The sequence below is a fragment of the Carlito syrichta genome, unplaced genomic scaffold, assembly GCF_000164805.1.
Source record: "Carlito syrichta isolate Samal-C Ts95f unplaced genomic scaffold, Tarsius_syrichta-2.0.1 Scaffold58106, whole genome shotgun sequence".
Taxonomy (NCBI): domain Eukaryota; kingdom Metazoa; phylum Chordata; class Mammalia; order Primates; family Tarsiidae; genus Carlito; species Carlito syrichta.
This window is the reverse complement of record NW_007002202.1, coordinates 86239-101245: the sequence shown is the minus strand read 5'-3', so window position 1 is coordinate 101245 and position 15007 is coordinate 86239. Positions and strand designations below refer to the sequence as shown.

At 32.8% G+C, this 15007-nt stretch overlaps 1 protein-coding gene across 8 annotated transcripts in view; it reads right to left on the bottom strand.

Moving 5' to 3' along the window:
• Window positions 1-15007, bottom strand: part of OPA1 (OPA1, mitochondrial dynamin like GTPase) — a 61288-nt gene that overhangs the window by 33883 nt on the left and 12398 nt on the right. For 2 of the 8 annotated variants that reach the window (XM_021708281.1, XM_021708287.1), the window contains 4 exons: window positions 13801-13854; window positions 13027-13094; window positions 6357-6467; window positions 1317-1370 (listed from right to left, as the gene is read on the bottom strand). In XM_021708281.1, coding sequence (XP_021563956.1) covers window positions 1317-1370; window positions 6357-6467; window positions 13027-13094; window positions 13801-13854 — 287 coding nt within the window. The remainder of the gene's footprint in view (window positions 1-1316; window positions 1371-6356; window positions 6468-13026; window positions 13095-13800; window positions 13855-15007) is intronic. The other 6 variants (XM_021708291.1, XM_021708303.1, XM_021708285.1 and 3 more) reach the window with 3 other exon arrangements.

Below are 15007 nucleotides of genomic sequence, written 5' to 3'. Positions count from 1 at the left end.
TCATGAATTCCCCATTCAGTGTTGTGGAGATGCCCAGTGGTTGCCATTACAACTGTACAAGTCGAAGGATTGATATCAATGGATATGTACAAATGGTAGGATTTCCACTGGCTCATTTCTTTGAAAATATGAAATCAATTTTGAGGTCCACATTCTCTGGGGATGGAAACATTCTTTGGAACAGATGCCAATTTGTAGCCATCCTACAGAGACATACCATTGGGCTGTGCACAAAGCTCTGGAATAATAATTCTCAAACTTTAGAATGTATCAGAATTATATTGAGGGTCTTTAAGAACAGATTGTTGGGTTCTACTTCCAGAGTTTCTGATTCAATAGGTATGGGACAGGACCAAGAGTTTGTATTTCTAACAAGCTTCCAAAAGATGGTGATGCTACTGCTCTAGAGACCACACTTTGAGACAAATGATTCTTAACCCCTGGTTGCAGATTAGAATCACCTGGCTAGAAAGACTTTAAAAATATATATGGTGCCACCCAGATCACAATTGAGTCTAGTGTATAGTCAGACATCAGGCCTGTTGTCTCAAAGTATACTTGTAGATTGAGTGTTTGTAATTAAAAAATCCAAAATCCTTTTCTAAATGCTCCAAAATCTGAAACTTTTTGAGTGTTGAAATGATGGAGAATTTTGGATTTCGGATTTTTAGATTAGAGACATTGAACTGGTTAAGCAGCATTTTGAATAAGAGATACTAAACCACAGTTATTTCATCCATATTGAGACATATTATTTATTTTTTTACTGTAAAGAGACCCACAATAATGTCATATAATTTTAAAAAATAACTTCTTACACATCTTTAAAATAATAATTTTATCATCATCTAAAAGAAAATAACTTTTCGAAGCAGTGCCAGAAATGCCTTTACAAAAGTATTGTCTAATTGGTTTCAGGCTTCAGAGAAGCAAAGTAAAAGGTTTCTGAGGGTTCACTAAAATTATGTGGTAAATTCAATTCACATTTAACTGTTACCTAAATTAATTAACTTATCAATGTAAAAATGCAAGCATAAGTTTATATAGGGACAAATCACTTTCTCCCATTTTTTCCTTTATAATTAGATACACAAAGTTTACTCAAAATAGGTTTTTACATGCAAATAAGTTAACTGTACACTTATCTATTCCTTCTTTATCCCTTATTTATCAAGTAGCTTTTGTGTTTATTGATAATAAGTTTCCATCACTAAACTATTTCAAATTTTACTTTGTTAAAAAAAATAAATTTCCACATCACCAAAGTTACATTAGAATTTTAAAAGTTCTTATTTTTTCTTACTTATAAGAATTACCTGAGTGTGTAGAAGTTCTTCTTGAAGTTGGTCAATTTTCTCTTTATCTGACACCTAAATATTTAAAATAAATTAATTTTGAGTATACTTGGGTTTACATAGAACATATAGCAAGTTTAATTTTTTAAAAAGTATTCAGAGTTAGAACTACTGGCTTTCTATGCATATGTAACCAAAGTGAAGTTTAAATCAAGTGATTATTTAAGAAAGTAAAACTACTTGTATTCATCAATAAAAATAGCTCATCAAAATTTTATATTAAATAAAAACCTTAAAAAGCATCACTTTTCTGACTAGAAGAAATTCTAGTCATTTTTTATGGAAGGCTAGTTAGAAAAATAAGAGATCAACACATATAATTATTATATTCTTCAAAGGTTGTTTTGTACTGAAGCACAGGGACTTAGATGCTTGGAGAAAGTACTGATATCCTTCAAGAAATGTGTTCCAGAAAATCAAGATAAAAGTCACCACTTATAGCTATTGAAAAAGCTAATTGGCCATAGTGTATCTTTTAAGGAAATGTTATCCATTTCTGCACTTAAAGTAGGGAAGTGTATAATAAATGCAAACAAAAACTTGCATTTTCAGAGCTTTAAGTGGAGCCAGATGCTTGTTTTTAAATTCAGTTATCAATGCAAGATCTGCTAATCCATAATACAGAGAATGCATCTGCTGCAATGAAGCCAAGTAAAGCAACTAAAATTGACTTGAACACAAAACAAAAACAGAACAAAATCCACAGGTATTGTGTAAACTACTTCAAATTGTTATTAATGCTAATAGTTACAAATATTCTGGGTACTCTAAATATTTTTAAAAACCCAAAGAGCTTTATTGTATAAGCGGTTTTAAAGTAGTCACAATACAATTATAAATACAAAATATGGTGACCAATTTTAATAAAAATGATGTCATGTATGACAAATCCACATAACTGCTTTAACTTCTTGGTGAGGTGCAGAAGTTGTCATCCTCAGCCTTTAAAAATAATTGTCTAACTTCTGAAAATAAAAACTTGTAAATATGAATTTACTTCATAGGAGAAAAAAGTTAAATTCATATTTTTCATTTAAATCCTTGGTGATCTCCATTAGCTATTTAAGCAATCAAGGCATCATGGGAGCAAATATATATGAAAAATTATAAATGATTTGATTACTGAGGAAGACATTAATAAGTCCTGTCCACACTATAAAGTTATTTTCCAATTTTAATCATTGCTTCTAAGTACTTTCAAAAAATTTCTCAAATTTTAATTTCAATAACATAGATAACAATGCTTGCTAGAAACAAAGGGTACATTTTTTTTTCTTGAAAGCATATGCCCAAAAATCTCCAAAAATGGAGATTTTATCTTTTAGAAAAAAGATAATATAATACAAACTTTGGTTTCACATTTCTGTATATTAAGTAGAGACTTTTTTACAGAAACCTTTTCATTTTGATTATACGTGTTTATATAGAATGGACAAGAATTATTAACAGTCTCCTGAACTGTGAGGAGACACGCAAGTTGGAGAGGCTTTCGCAACCCAAAGAACAAAATCTTGAAGGTCAATGAAGAAATAAATAATTCCACATTATGTTCATATGACATGCCATCATACTGTAATAATAGTGTGGTAATTAATCTAATCTGTTATGCAGATGAAATTCCCAATTCATTTTAAAAGGTACTTTGATTTACTTTGTTCCATTAACTAACTATTCATCCAACTGTAACTAAATTAGTATGAAATGTACAAACAATATTAGTATCAACTATTTTAGTTTTGAGTGTAAATATTAACTGATTTCATGCAACATAGCCTAAATTACCATAGAAAATCTAACATTACTTGACATCTGGAACAATAATTAAAAAGCTAATACAGTTAGAAAAATTATAATCTTTATTATAAACCAAGGACTATAAAAGGCTAATTTAGTAATTTGTTAAAATAAAAAAGGTTATATAAAAAGCTAAAATGATATATGGTTATTAGAATATTACAAACACAATTTCTAAGCTAATATTAGTATTTAGTAATCACAACTGTTAAGATTTTTATAAATTTGAATGTTTAGGTATATTTAAGTCTATCATTTGCCTTTCTGGTACAATTGTTAAGAATAATTCATGCATGGTTTACAGACACACTTCCTAGCTGCTTTTAATTGAACAACAAAATTAATCTCAATGTATTAAAAGACAAGTTGTGATGGGTAGGATCAAGAATCAGACTTAATATTTTCTAAGAAACAAAGTAAAATCCTATAGGTTTATGAAACAAATATTAAAGACTGATGAGAACATACTTTATTAAGAGAATAACCCAAATTATTTTTAATCTGTCACTTATTCTAGGTCTTAACTAGCAAAATTGAGGTATATTTTATTTGATGTGCTTTACTGGTAAAATTCATCCACTTACAACAAGACTAAGTTAATGTCCTGTTGTTTAATATATTCAGTCTGCATTTCAAAATTTAAAACTCACCCTGACAGAAATCGGTATCAATGGTCTTGAAACCAGAGCTTTTCTACAATTCCAGGGCTGTGAAATAGATGGAGAAAGAGCGGAATCCTCCGCAGAAACAAGCTACAGCTGAAAGAGAAAAGCCTTTACTAGCTCCTCACAAAACCAAGCCTGATTTAAGAAATTAAATATTTTTTCCTATTAAGCCATTGTGGCTAGTCTGAAATACTGAAATATACATATATCCACGAAGCAAAACCACCAAGGGCAGTTTTAATCTACTGTGGGCTTGGGCTCTTTTGCTCAGAGATCTAGGGAAAATTTATTAATTGCTACTAATAAGAAACTAAAAAATGATGACCTACTTAAATTTTGAAGACGGTAAGGGAAAAAGAAACATTAAAAAGCAACAAACAGTACTTGTGGTTCTGTGCCTTGCGTAATTCTCAAATGCCTGGGATGATAATTACTTCATTATAAAAAAGTAAAAGTTATTTTTAAAGTCTCATTTACTTTCACACAAGGTAGTAGGCAGGGACAGGTGCTGTTCGGTGCTCTAAGTGCACCGTAATAAACAAAACAAATAGAGGTACAGTTTTGCCAATCTCGAGTTTACGTATGGGGAAAGGGAGGTATAAAAGGGGCAAGTAGAAAATCTAATAAATATCAGAAATAGGAACAGTATCTATACACCTGAACAAAGACTAGTAAAGTAGGTCTAAAATGAACATTAACCTTCAGCAATGTAGAAAATGAATAGCATTCATTACTAATATCCCGTCTGATTCAAAAGCTCATTGTTAATCTTAAACTATACTTTACAATGCTAAAATAGCAGGTATGTGGGATTTATTTCAAATTGTCTTAGAATTATGAAAAACACTTGAACAACTTACAACTAGAGCTGTATTTGTATTTCTAAGTATTATAACAGAACATACTAGCTCCGCCCCTTTCTTTCTGTAACAAAACTAAGGTATGGATGGCTCAGCCTAAACATCCAATTCATCAGGATATTTACTTTTAATTTTTAATTTTTATTTTTTGAGTTGTAGTCTCACTCTGTTGCCCAGACTGGAGTGCACTGGCCGCTCCCGGTCACTGCAGCCTCCACCTGCTGTGCTCCGACGATCCTTCTGCCTCAGCCTTCCAAGTAGCTGGAACCACAGGCACGCGCTACCATGCCCGGCTAATTTTTGATTTATTGTAGAGATGAGGTCTCGCCAAGTTGCCCAGGCGGGTCTCGAACCCGTGGGCTCAGGCAATCCACTCACTTCAGCCTCCCAAAGTGCTGGGATTACAAGCTGAGCCACCAAGCCCGGCTCATCAGGATATTTAAATGGTATACTCACAGCTAACAGAATAGAAAATGTTAAAGTGCCATTCAAAATAGATCCTCCTTGGCTTACCACATCTAGTTTGATTTAACCGTGTAGGAAAACAATTGCTTATTTTTTCTACCTATGTTATTCATTCACTGAAAGCTAAATATACAGGAGTTGATTCCACAGCCATGGAATTGAGAAAAGTCAGAAAGTGATGCTGAGAAAACAAATGAAATTTTGGTAAGTACTCTAAAGTATTAACCACCACCAAGTGAGATAAGGTTAGTAAGCAGAATTATTGCAGTAAATCATTACTTATAATACTGGTCGACTTAAATATCAGAACCTACAAGAATCGTATGACTGAATCTTCTTCTGAAAAGGTTTATATATAACTTTAAGACTATTTAATTGATATAACATAATTAGCTTATTTCAAGATCTCAAAGATCTCAAGATGTCAAGTTTTATCAAAACTTTAAAATCATTACAGTTATTTCACTTTGACCTAAAGTCTCTTCAGAACTTCAATCTTGAAATCTACATTGTGGGATTACCTAAAAGTCAAAATTGTATTTTTAAGGACCAGTTGATTGCATCAATAACCAAATATTTGTATAGATTTATGCTTTTATTAGAATCTGTTCTTTAGTGACTAGAATTATGTCAAATGTCCAATGTTCAATCCCTCAGTGGTCCAGTGAAAATTTATTTGTACCTTATTGATTAATATGAGAAAGTTATACCATGAGTTTATAAAAACTACATGCTTTTGCCCAAAAGTCAAAATAATTTTCTTTTCTCATGAGTGTTTCCTGATGATACATTTTAGCTAAAATAAATAATAAGTGTCATTATTGAAGTAATTTAAACTGGTCATCTACAGCAATCTTTTTCATTTTAGAAATAAAATCTTGGAGAACAAATAGATGAGTTGGCTACAAATTCAGGGTGATTTAATAACTGGATCACATAAACAGCAATTCATAACCTTAACTATAAATCCATGTACCCTCACAGAAACCTAGTTTTCAGAAATCTAATTCCTATGCTTGAGCTTGTTATTTTGGGCATTGTCTATACTACCTACTGCAGAAAAAGCTACATTATTTATGTAATAAAGCTTCTATTATTCTACTTTGCTAAAAATCATCTCTCATCATTGGAGTTCATGAATGGATTAAGGCGACATGATCTTGGCAGAAATGACTGATTAGAGAATATGTCAGTAGCCCCCTTAGACCATCCATCACCTTGCGCTTCTGTTGGGCATAGCTCGTGCTATATTGGCCAGTGGCTCTGCGCGCTTCCTCTTCATGCTCTTGAATTTGCTGTTGTAAGAGAATGAGCTCACCAAGCAGACCCTGCCATGAGTTTACAATGAGGAGGAGGAGATGGGGAGAACAATGTTAAACCAAAGGGCACAACAAAGGAACAGATGTAAGACAGGGAGTGATGGAGAGCTTAAAACAAAAATGGAAACTCATGTACCTTTAGAGCCATCATACAGTTGGGCTCTGTACTGCGTTTCCATTTTCCCCTTCAATAAAATTAGATGTCTCAGAAAAATAAAACAGCATAGTTTAAAAAGTGAAAAGGAAAATACAATGATTAGTGCTGAATAAAACAAGCCAGAGATATAAAAATATACAGTAAAACCTAGACTAACTGGAATGCTCAAGAAGGTGGCATTGTAGTTTATTAAATTTCTTGGTAACAAGAAAATCAAGAAAAGACTTCAATCCTTATTTTGGAATTGTCAATATGTACTAGTATACGCTACTGACTTGAAACATATGGTAAGAAAACCAAAACCAATTTTTTTAAGTGTTAACCTCACAGACCTAAATCTTCTAAAACTCAATCATAATTCTCATAGGACTGACTGAAGATCATAAAGCCTTATTTACTTACTAAATTACTATTCTTAAGTAAACATTCGATAAATCTGATTTCTTCAATTAAAGATTGCCGTTCCCAGAGACCCTATTATAAATAATTTGAGTTTTCCAGCATCAAGTTAATCAAGGTTTTACATTAGCTCATATAGTCTATGTGCCTTTGCACACAAACTTATTTGAATAAAATTTAGAGCTTTTTGGAAATTAAAAAATGTTTTAGGTTCTGTTTTGACTTTTTATAATATCAAATATCCAGTCTGATTGAATTTTCACTTTTTATAAGCTGTTTTGACATTAAATAGAAATTGCCTGAGAATACATCCTGATGTATATCAATTACTAAACAAAATGTACTATAAAAGAACATAATTATGCTATAAAGACAATATAGTTATTATAAAAATTAAAAATGAAACAAAAGCCAGTTTGGACCTAGGCACAAAGTAATCACGTTTTCTATTTCTAAAATTAATTCCATTTTATAATCATGAAATGTTAAATTAACACATTTTTTATTACAACATATTCACATATAGTATGATACAAGAATACATGTCATTTTCTGCATAGTCTTATTCATTGCTGGCTAATTAGATAATTAACCTTGAAAAATGTGGGGAGAAAGACAATTAAGATTTGACAATGTCACAAGCCTAATATTGTCTCAACCAGAAATCTTTAAAAAAGTAAAGTTTCAATGACTGAGGTAACAACTTAGTTTGTACAAGAATGGTGTTCTGTGAGAACACCGGGCTCAGTTTTTACCAAGTTATAAAATAAAAAGTGTTAGGAAAACTAATACCGATTAAAATATTCTAAATGAGTAGTTTTGGAATTTTTTGAACGGCTGCCAAAAATATTTTATTTTATTTTGCATACATGTCATTAGAAAGTGTCTTAAAATAAACACTGGTGATATTGCATTCAAAATTTAATTAGTATACTTACCCAGAGGCTTAATTAAAATTCACTTTATATAATACAAAGACTTACATAAACATAAAAGTTTTCCAGAAAAGAAGTACAAACAGAAATATAATTTGGAAAATCTTTATTTTGTTTGATTCTCAGTTTTGATAATTAGGCTGTGATCATTGCCAATAGTAGACAATGAATGAAACTGGTCAATTTACTATAAATTGAAGAATGAAAGCTAGTTAATTTTTCCCATGACAAGTGAAATTCAACATTTGTTTCCAAATTCAATAGCACAAAATTTGTTTTTAAAAATCAAAAGTTATCTTTAAAGACACATCTTTTTAGTTGTGTTTATGGTGACTAACAAATCTATCAAGGAAAGACAATGCCAACTAGCTTACTACCCTCATCACTTACATAATTTTTTGTCTTTTTTGGAATCTGTTTTTCATCAAGCAGAAAAAAAGCAATTTGACTTATTTTCATTTATTCAAGCTGGGCTCGGTGGCTCAGCCTGTAATCCCGTGCCTTTGGGAGGCTGAGGTGAGTGGATTGCCTGAGCCCGTGGGTTCGAGACCTGCCTGGGCAGGTGAGACCTCATCTCTACAATAAATAAAAAAATCAGCCGGGCATGGTAGCGCATGCCTGTAATTCCGGCTACTTGGAAGGCTGAGGCAGAAGGATCGCCGGAGCCCAGCAGGTCGAGGCTGCGGTGACCGGGAGTGGCCACTGCACTCCAGTCTGGGTGACAGAGTGAGACTCCAACTCAAAAAAAAAAAGAAAAAAAGAAAAAGAAATACTGTACTAACATAAAAGTTACTGATTGGTGGAAAAAACTTTAAGTAATATTGAAATATTATGCTATAGTCTGAATGTCCACTCATATTTTAAACCTAACCCCACAATGTGACAGTATTGAGAGGTGGGGTTGATCAGGTCATGAAGGTGCTGGGATTATTGCATTTATTTTTAAAAGGCCACAAAGAGCTGCCCAGCCCCTTTTGCTATGTGAAGACACAAAGAGAAGACACCATCTATGAAGAAGAGCACCCTCCCCATACAACGGATTTGCCAGCACCCTGATCTTGGATTTCCCAGTCTCCAGAACTATGAGAAATGAATTTCTAATGTTTCATAAGAAATCTCAGAATGTGAAATATAAATCCTACTCAAACAACACTACTTTATTCCAATTAAGAATATCAAGTAAATGAACCACTTTTATAGCCTTGTTCTCCTCAATCATTGCCAAATAGGAAGGCCAAGAAGAGTTCATAGGTAATCAAAGCAAAACATTTTGGGGCCCACCCTTGTTGGCATCAACCAAATTTATTTACTTTAAATTAACTTTTCTATTAAGTCAATCAACTAATTTTACTAAGAGCTACACACTATCCTAGGTGCTCTAAAAACAGAGTCTTTATGACTGAAATGGCCATTAAATAGTAAGAATACAAGCCAAAGTAAATAATGTTTCATATGGCAGATGTTTTAAACATTGGGTATAATTAATGGAACTAAAATGACTACGGAAGGCTTCATGAAGGTGACAATTGAGCTGTGCCTTAAGGATGAGTGGAAATTAGGTAGGAAAAAAAGAGATATTTCAGCTGGGAAGGTACCACATAAACTATAAAATCAGAATTTAGAGCAGGATGTTGGAAGCAAAAGTATTGGTGTATTACCAGTCAATAATTCTTTTTTAACAAGTAATACTACTTTTCATGATTTGGGCCTTTGAAAAGTCTTTCAAATATTTTCTATAAATTATAAGCATACTTGATACCTTCAGAATGGACGTATTCCTTACTTCTGCAAGATGCTCATAACCAATCAAAAACATGATAGAACAAAAGCACAGATAACAAGATGTTTCATTTAGCAAATCAATTTTCACTGGAACACAATCTTACAGAATCTAAAAAAGGAAATACACTAAGTGGTCTTGGTCACTTACACATACATATGATGACTGATATATAGAAATCTGCTATTTTCAAACCAAATGAGTCCATTAATTCACTAAAATAATCACCACTTTAATTCTCAGTTTGTCTTCAGGTATGTCAATCATACCTCAACAAAGTAGTCCAAGTTAGGTTAAACAAAAGTAATTTTACTATTTTTTCAATGCTTTATTAACTGAAGATACATATCAGAACTTTTTATCAACATAACATAAATAACTGGAGTCCACAAACTGAATGGATATAAATCCAGAAAATATAAAACGAAAGAAACTTGATACTTAGTTAGCCTGTGTAGCATTATATGGAAATATATGTTTCTGTAGACTTTTTGAAGACCTCTACTACAACTTTACAGCTAAAAACCTAGTGACCCCAGGCTGGGAACCACAGGTAGTCAGTTTACCATGTTGTTCATTCTGTCTGACTCAAGTCAAACTATCTGTGTTCCCCTCAACTCCCCGACACTTTCACTTCAGGTGACTCTGAATGGTTCTAACTGTTCTTCTACTTGCCAGCACTTCGTCAGATGTGTTCTCCTATTAGAAAGGACAAATCTTTTCTTTAGTTCTAGTCATAGAATGTTTTTCAACTATTACTACTTAAAAAAAAATCTGATTCATATTTATTTTTACATTTCTAGTAGAAATATAGCCATAAACTTTGTTATAAACCTGACAACCATTAAACTAACACATGACTATTTAAAATCTAAATACTATTTTAAATCTGGAGCTTTAAGACACCAGATTGAACCAATCAAAAAGGTATCAGCTACTCATTCACTGCAATTTATTGAAAGTCAACCCTCGACACAAGGGATTGTAAAGAAAAAAACAAAATAAAATTTAAAAAAAGAAAAGTTGGCCGGGTGCATTGGTTCACACCTATAATCCCAGAACTTTGGGAGGCCAAGGTGAGAGGACTGCCTGAGCCCATGGGTTCGAGACCAGTCTGGGCAACTTGGCAAGACTTCATCTCTACAATTAAAAAAAAAAAAAAGCTGGGCGAGGTGATGCATGCCTGTAGTCCCAGCAGCTACTTGGAAGGCTGAGGTGGAAGGATCACCTGAGCCCAGCTGGTCGAGGCTGTGGTGGCTGTAAGTATGCCATTGCACTCCAGTCTGGGGAACAGAGTAAGACTCAGACTCAGGAAAAAAAAAAGTAGCAGCTAAACTCTAGATGCCAATTTACCCCCCCGATTTTGCCCAGATTTTCAGACTTGATGTCTGAGTGATTTCAAAAAAGCTAAGATCTCTCCTTGCATGCTTACACTCAACCATCAACTTGTAGAGAAGTCTCTTAAAATCGGTCAGTTTTTCTGCATCTTGTCTGAGTAGCTCACTATTCTCAAGCACCACAGACAACAGTTAGAGTCAGGCCTCACAAACACAATACTGCATATTAATAGAGTTTAAAATCATCAGTTGGGCTGGAGATACTTTTTTGCATAGTAAATTTTTATAGTAGCATGTGCTACAAATTGACTTAACCTTTAATAAAAGCAGTTTAATTATAACTCTGGATTCAGTATTAACAAATAGTTGAAAAAATAACTGATATATTTTTAATGCACAAAACCATCACCATAAATGAAGAACACGTTAAAAGGAAATAGTCTACAAGGGCATTTATAGTCAAATAAACAAAGAAGTAAATTATACCTTGAAGCAATACTTTACTTTCATGTCTATTGTATAAAATGAAATCTGTAAATATAATTAAATTCCCCAAAAATACATTATCTTGCTTCTTCTATACTGCAGAGCTCCTGGTCAATTATTGATTATTCATTCATCACTTTAGCAGGATTTTTAAGGGAATTATCTGAGTCAAGCCCTGAAACAGGTTTGTCATTCACCAAAGTGATCTCAGGTCATTTCAGAGAGGAAGCAGAAATACAGAAATGAAGAGAGCAAAAAGAAATCTTGTCAAAGAACCATGCTACCACACCTGTAACAAGGGTTCCTTCTTCCCAGTTAGATCAGTTCATCTCTGTACTTTAAGTTTACTTGCCTTAAGGGCCAAAGTCTTGGCTCAAAATAAGCTGCACAAAGATCAAGTTAAAAGGCAAATATACATGCGCACACACACTTTGAAATAGGTTTTCTCCAAAAGGTAAAGTTAAAAGACAGAAAATATATATATTTTAAAATATAACTAAAATTTGGAATATCATGTAAAAAGTTCAAAGTTGAAGGACAGGGAAAGAGATGAAACCTGTACAAATAAATTATTTCTTCTTCTTGCTACCCAATAAACATAAAATTATTTCCTCCAATGTATTAAAACTACAATAATCTCCAGTATAAAAACTGCATTTCCATACTTAATTTTAGAATATTAATAGTATATTTTTGCTATAAATCTATTTATCTAGGTTTAAAAAAAAACTTTAAAAAAAGCTATTTTAACAATTACAAAAGAATGAAAAAAGTGAAAATTCAGAAAATGTCAGATAAACATGTATACAGAGCAATGTTATTCTACATCAGCAATTCTCCTATAACTTTTATATGCACTTCCACAACTTTACACAGATTTTGTTAAGGCATATGTGTTTAAATTGGCAAACCCTAAATAACTCCATACATGACTTTGTTAACTCCCAGTATCAGGGAATTGATTATTGCCTAATAATTCACTTCCTATTCACTTTAATATTTTTCGCTAAGTAAAACTTAGTACCTAGCAGATGTTTTAAGGAAAAAAAAAAGGGGGGGGGAGTTCGATTGCTAAATAAATTTGGAAAACCCTATACATTTTAACTTCTCTTGGAGATTCACAATACACACGAATATGTTAATGTCTGAGAAGTTCTAGGAAAAGGAGAGAAGTCTGCTTTTTTTAATCTAAAGAAGCTTTTCCCACACATATTTAAAAACAAAACCCTTTGTTGGGGACAACCCTTGAAACTAAAATTTCATAGAACATAGTTGAAGGAAATGGGTTTCTCTAATTTTATTTCTAAAACTGCCACACTATACCTTGTATTTTGCATTAAGATTAGTAATATACCTCTGCTCAGATGCTTTTGTATTTGTGCCTCAGATCTTACCATTTTCAGATCTTCAAAAAGGGTAAAAACTTTTAAAAATCTTTCAAGATTACCTATGTGGAATTCTCTTTTACACTTACCTTCCTATAATGCTTGTCATTTTCTGATCCATGATCCGTTGCTCGAAATGCTGTTTCTCCAGGTGAACCTTAAAGATAAACATGCAACCCTTTATATTCTCCAGTGAGGTCAATAACCTAATAAGCTAAACTCCAAATTATGTCTAATCAATTAAAAGGTAAACAAATTTTTAGGGCAACTCAGGTTCAAAGCATTACATCACCTTTATTCTTATTTTAGGAACATGACCATGACCTATGCAGAAAATAAAAAACTATAGGGAAAAAAAAAAAAAAAACTATAGAAATAAAAAAACTTTAACCTATTAAAAATATATATAACTGAAAGCTACAACAAAAAATAAGATAATCTTTGGTAAGAATTTTCTACATGTGAGTACTTACAGTTCAGCCACATAACTGCCATTTTACATCACATATAATAGGAAAAATTTACAATGTCAACTATGACAGGGCAGATGAGACAAACTAAAATTACTTTTCATTTCAATTATCAAAACCATTAGATCTATTTCAAGAAAATATTCTGGCTAAGCAAATTTTCTTTTAATAGCTTTAATCTTATACATACATATTTAGGAATTTTAGTTTTATCACAAAATAATTACTTTAGTATTTCCACCTAAAGGATAATGAGTTTCCCTAACATATTTGTGGGGTTTTAAAGTTCAGCATAAGCAGCATTATAAATTTGGTCTGCAATTTTATTTGCAACTAGTTTATTAGAAGCATTTAAAAGGCATGTTAAGGTCAGCAAAATGTCTGTTTACACACCTAACAAGAGAAGTAGGTCAGAAGCTCCTATGACTTCACTAACCAATTTGTGACCTGTGAAAAATCAGCAAGAGGGGAAATAGAAATGTAAAATTTAACAGGAATGAGCAAACAAAGATGTCTGAGATCTCAGATCTATATCATGATAGGGAATAATTGGACACATATGCCAGGATTAACCTTAATAAATTCTATTCCTTATAATCCATCATAGTTAAATTTGTTTTAAAATCACCAAATTGGTCAAACCAGTTATGAAAAGCAAATACATAGGAAGTCTCATCTACTTGTCAAGAACAAGTGATTCTTTTTCCCCCTCACTGACTAAATGCCACACATATTTAAGCTCTTATAAATGTCCTCTTTATTGGGTTAAACAAAGATTAAAACCATTGTGCAACAAAACTTTATGTTTATCACTTTTTACATTTGTATGAAATGTTTTCATTTAAAAGACGGGGAAACAATGACATATTTCTCCTCTGTGATTCTTGAAATTTTTAATTATATCAAATAGGTCCTTCCTTACCTGTGGTGAAAAAGTCCTTCAATAAGCTGAGGCTTTCAACAATCTTGTCAAAGTCTGGTGCTAACTTTACAAGGTCTTCTGAATTAGGAAGGGCTTTTCTAATTTTCTCTGGAAAAGGTAAAAACATATAAACAGTCTCAAAATAAGAACATGTGGAGATGGGTGGGGAGGAGGAGGTGGGAAAACATGTGTCAGATATTATTCTAAGGTCTAATAGTATTAAGTTGTTTAATACTCATGGCGACTCTACAACATATCTGCTATTATCAACCCCATTTAAACATGAGAAACTGGGGCAAACAGCAAGGAAATGGGGGGAGCCAGGGTTCAAGCCCAGGTATTCTACGTCTGGAATCAGTCTCTCAGTTACTACACTGTGGTACTGGCAAATGCATCAAGTTGAAAAGCTCTTCTTAAGAATATTAGAAAAACAATTTGAACGTGCACTTTTCCTGAAAGAACCTTTGTCAACACAGCACAGTTTTATCTTTAGAAGTGCTGTGAATAAGCTGGGTGTGGTGGCTCATGCCTGTAATCCCAGCACTTTGGGAGGTTGAGGCAAGAGGACTGCCTGAGCCCAGGGTTCGAGACCAAGCTGGGCAACTTGACGAGACCTCATCTCTACAATGAAGTAAAAAAATTAGCTGGGTGTAGTGGCGTGCGCCTGTAGCTCCAGCT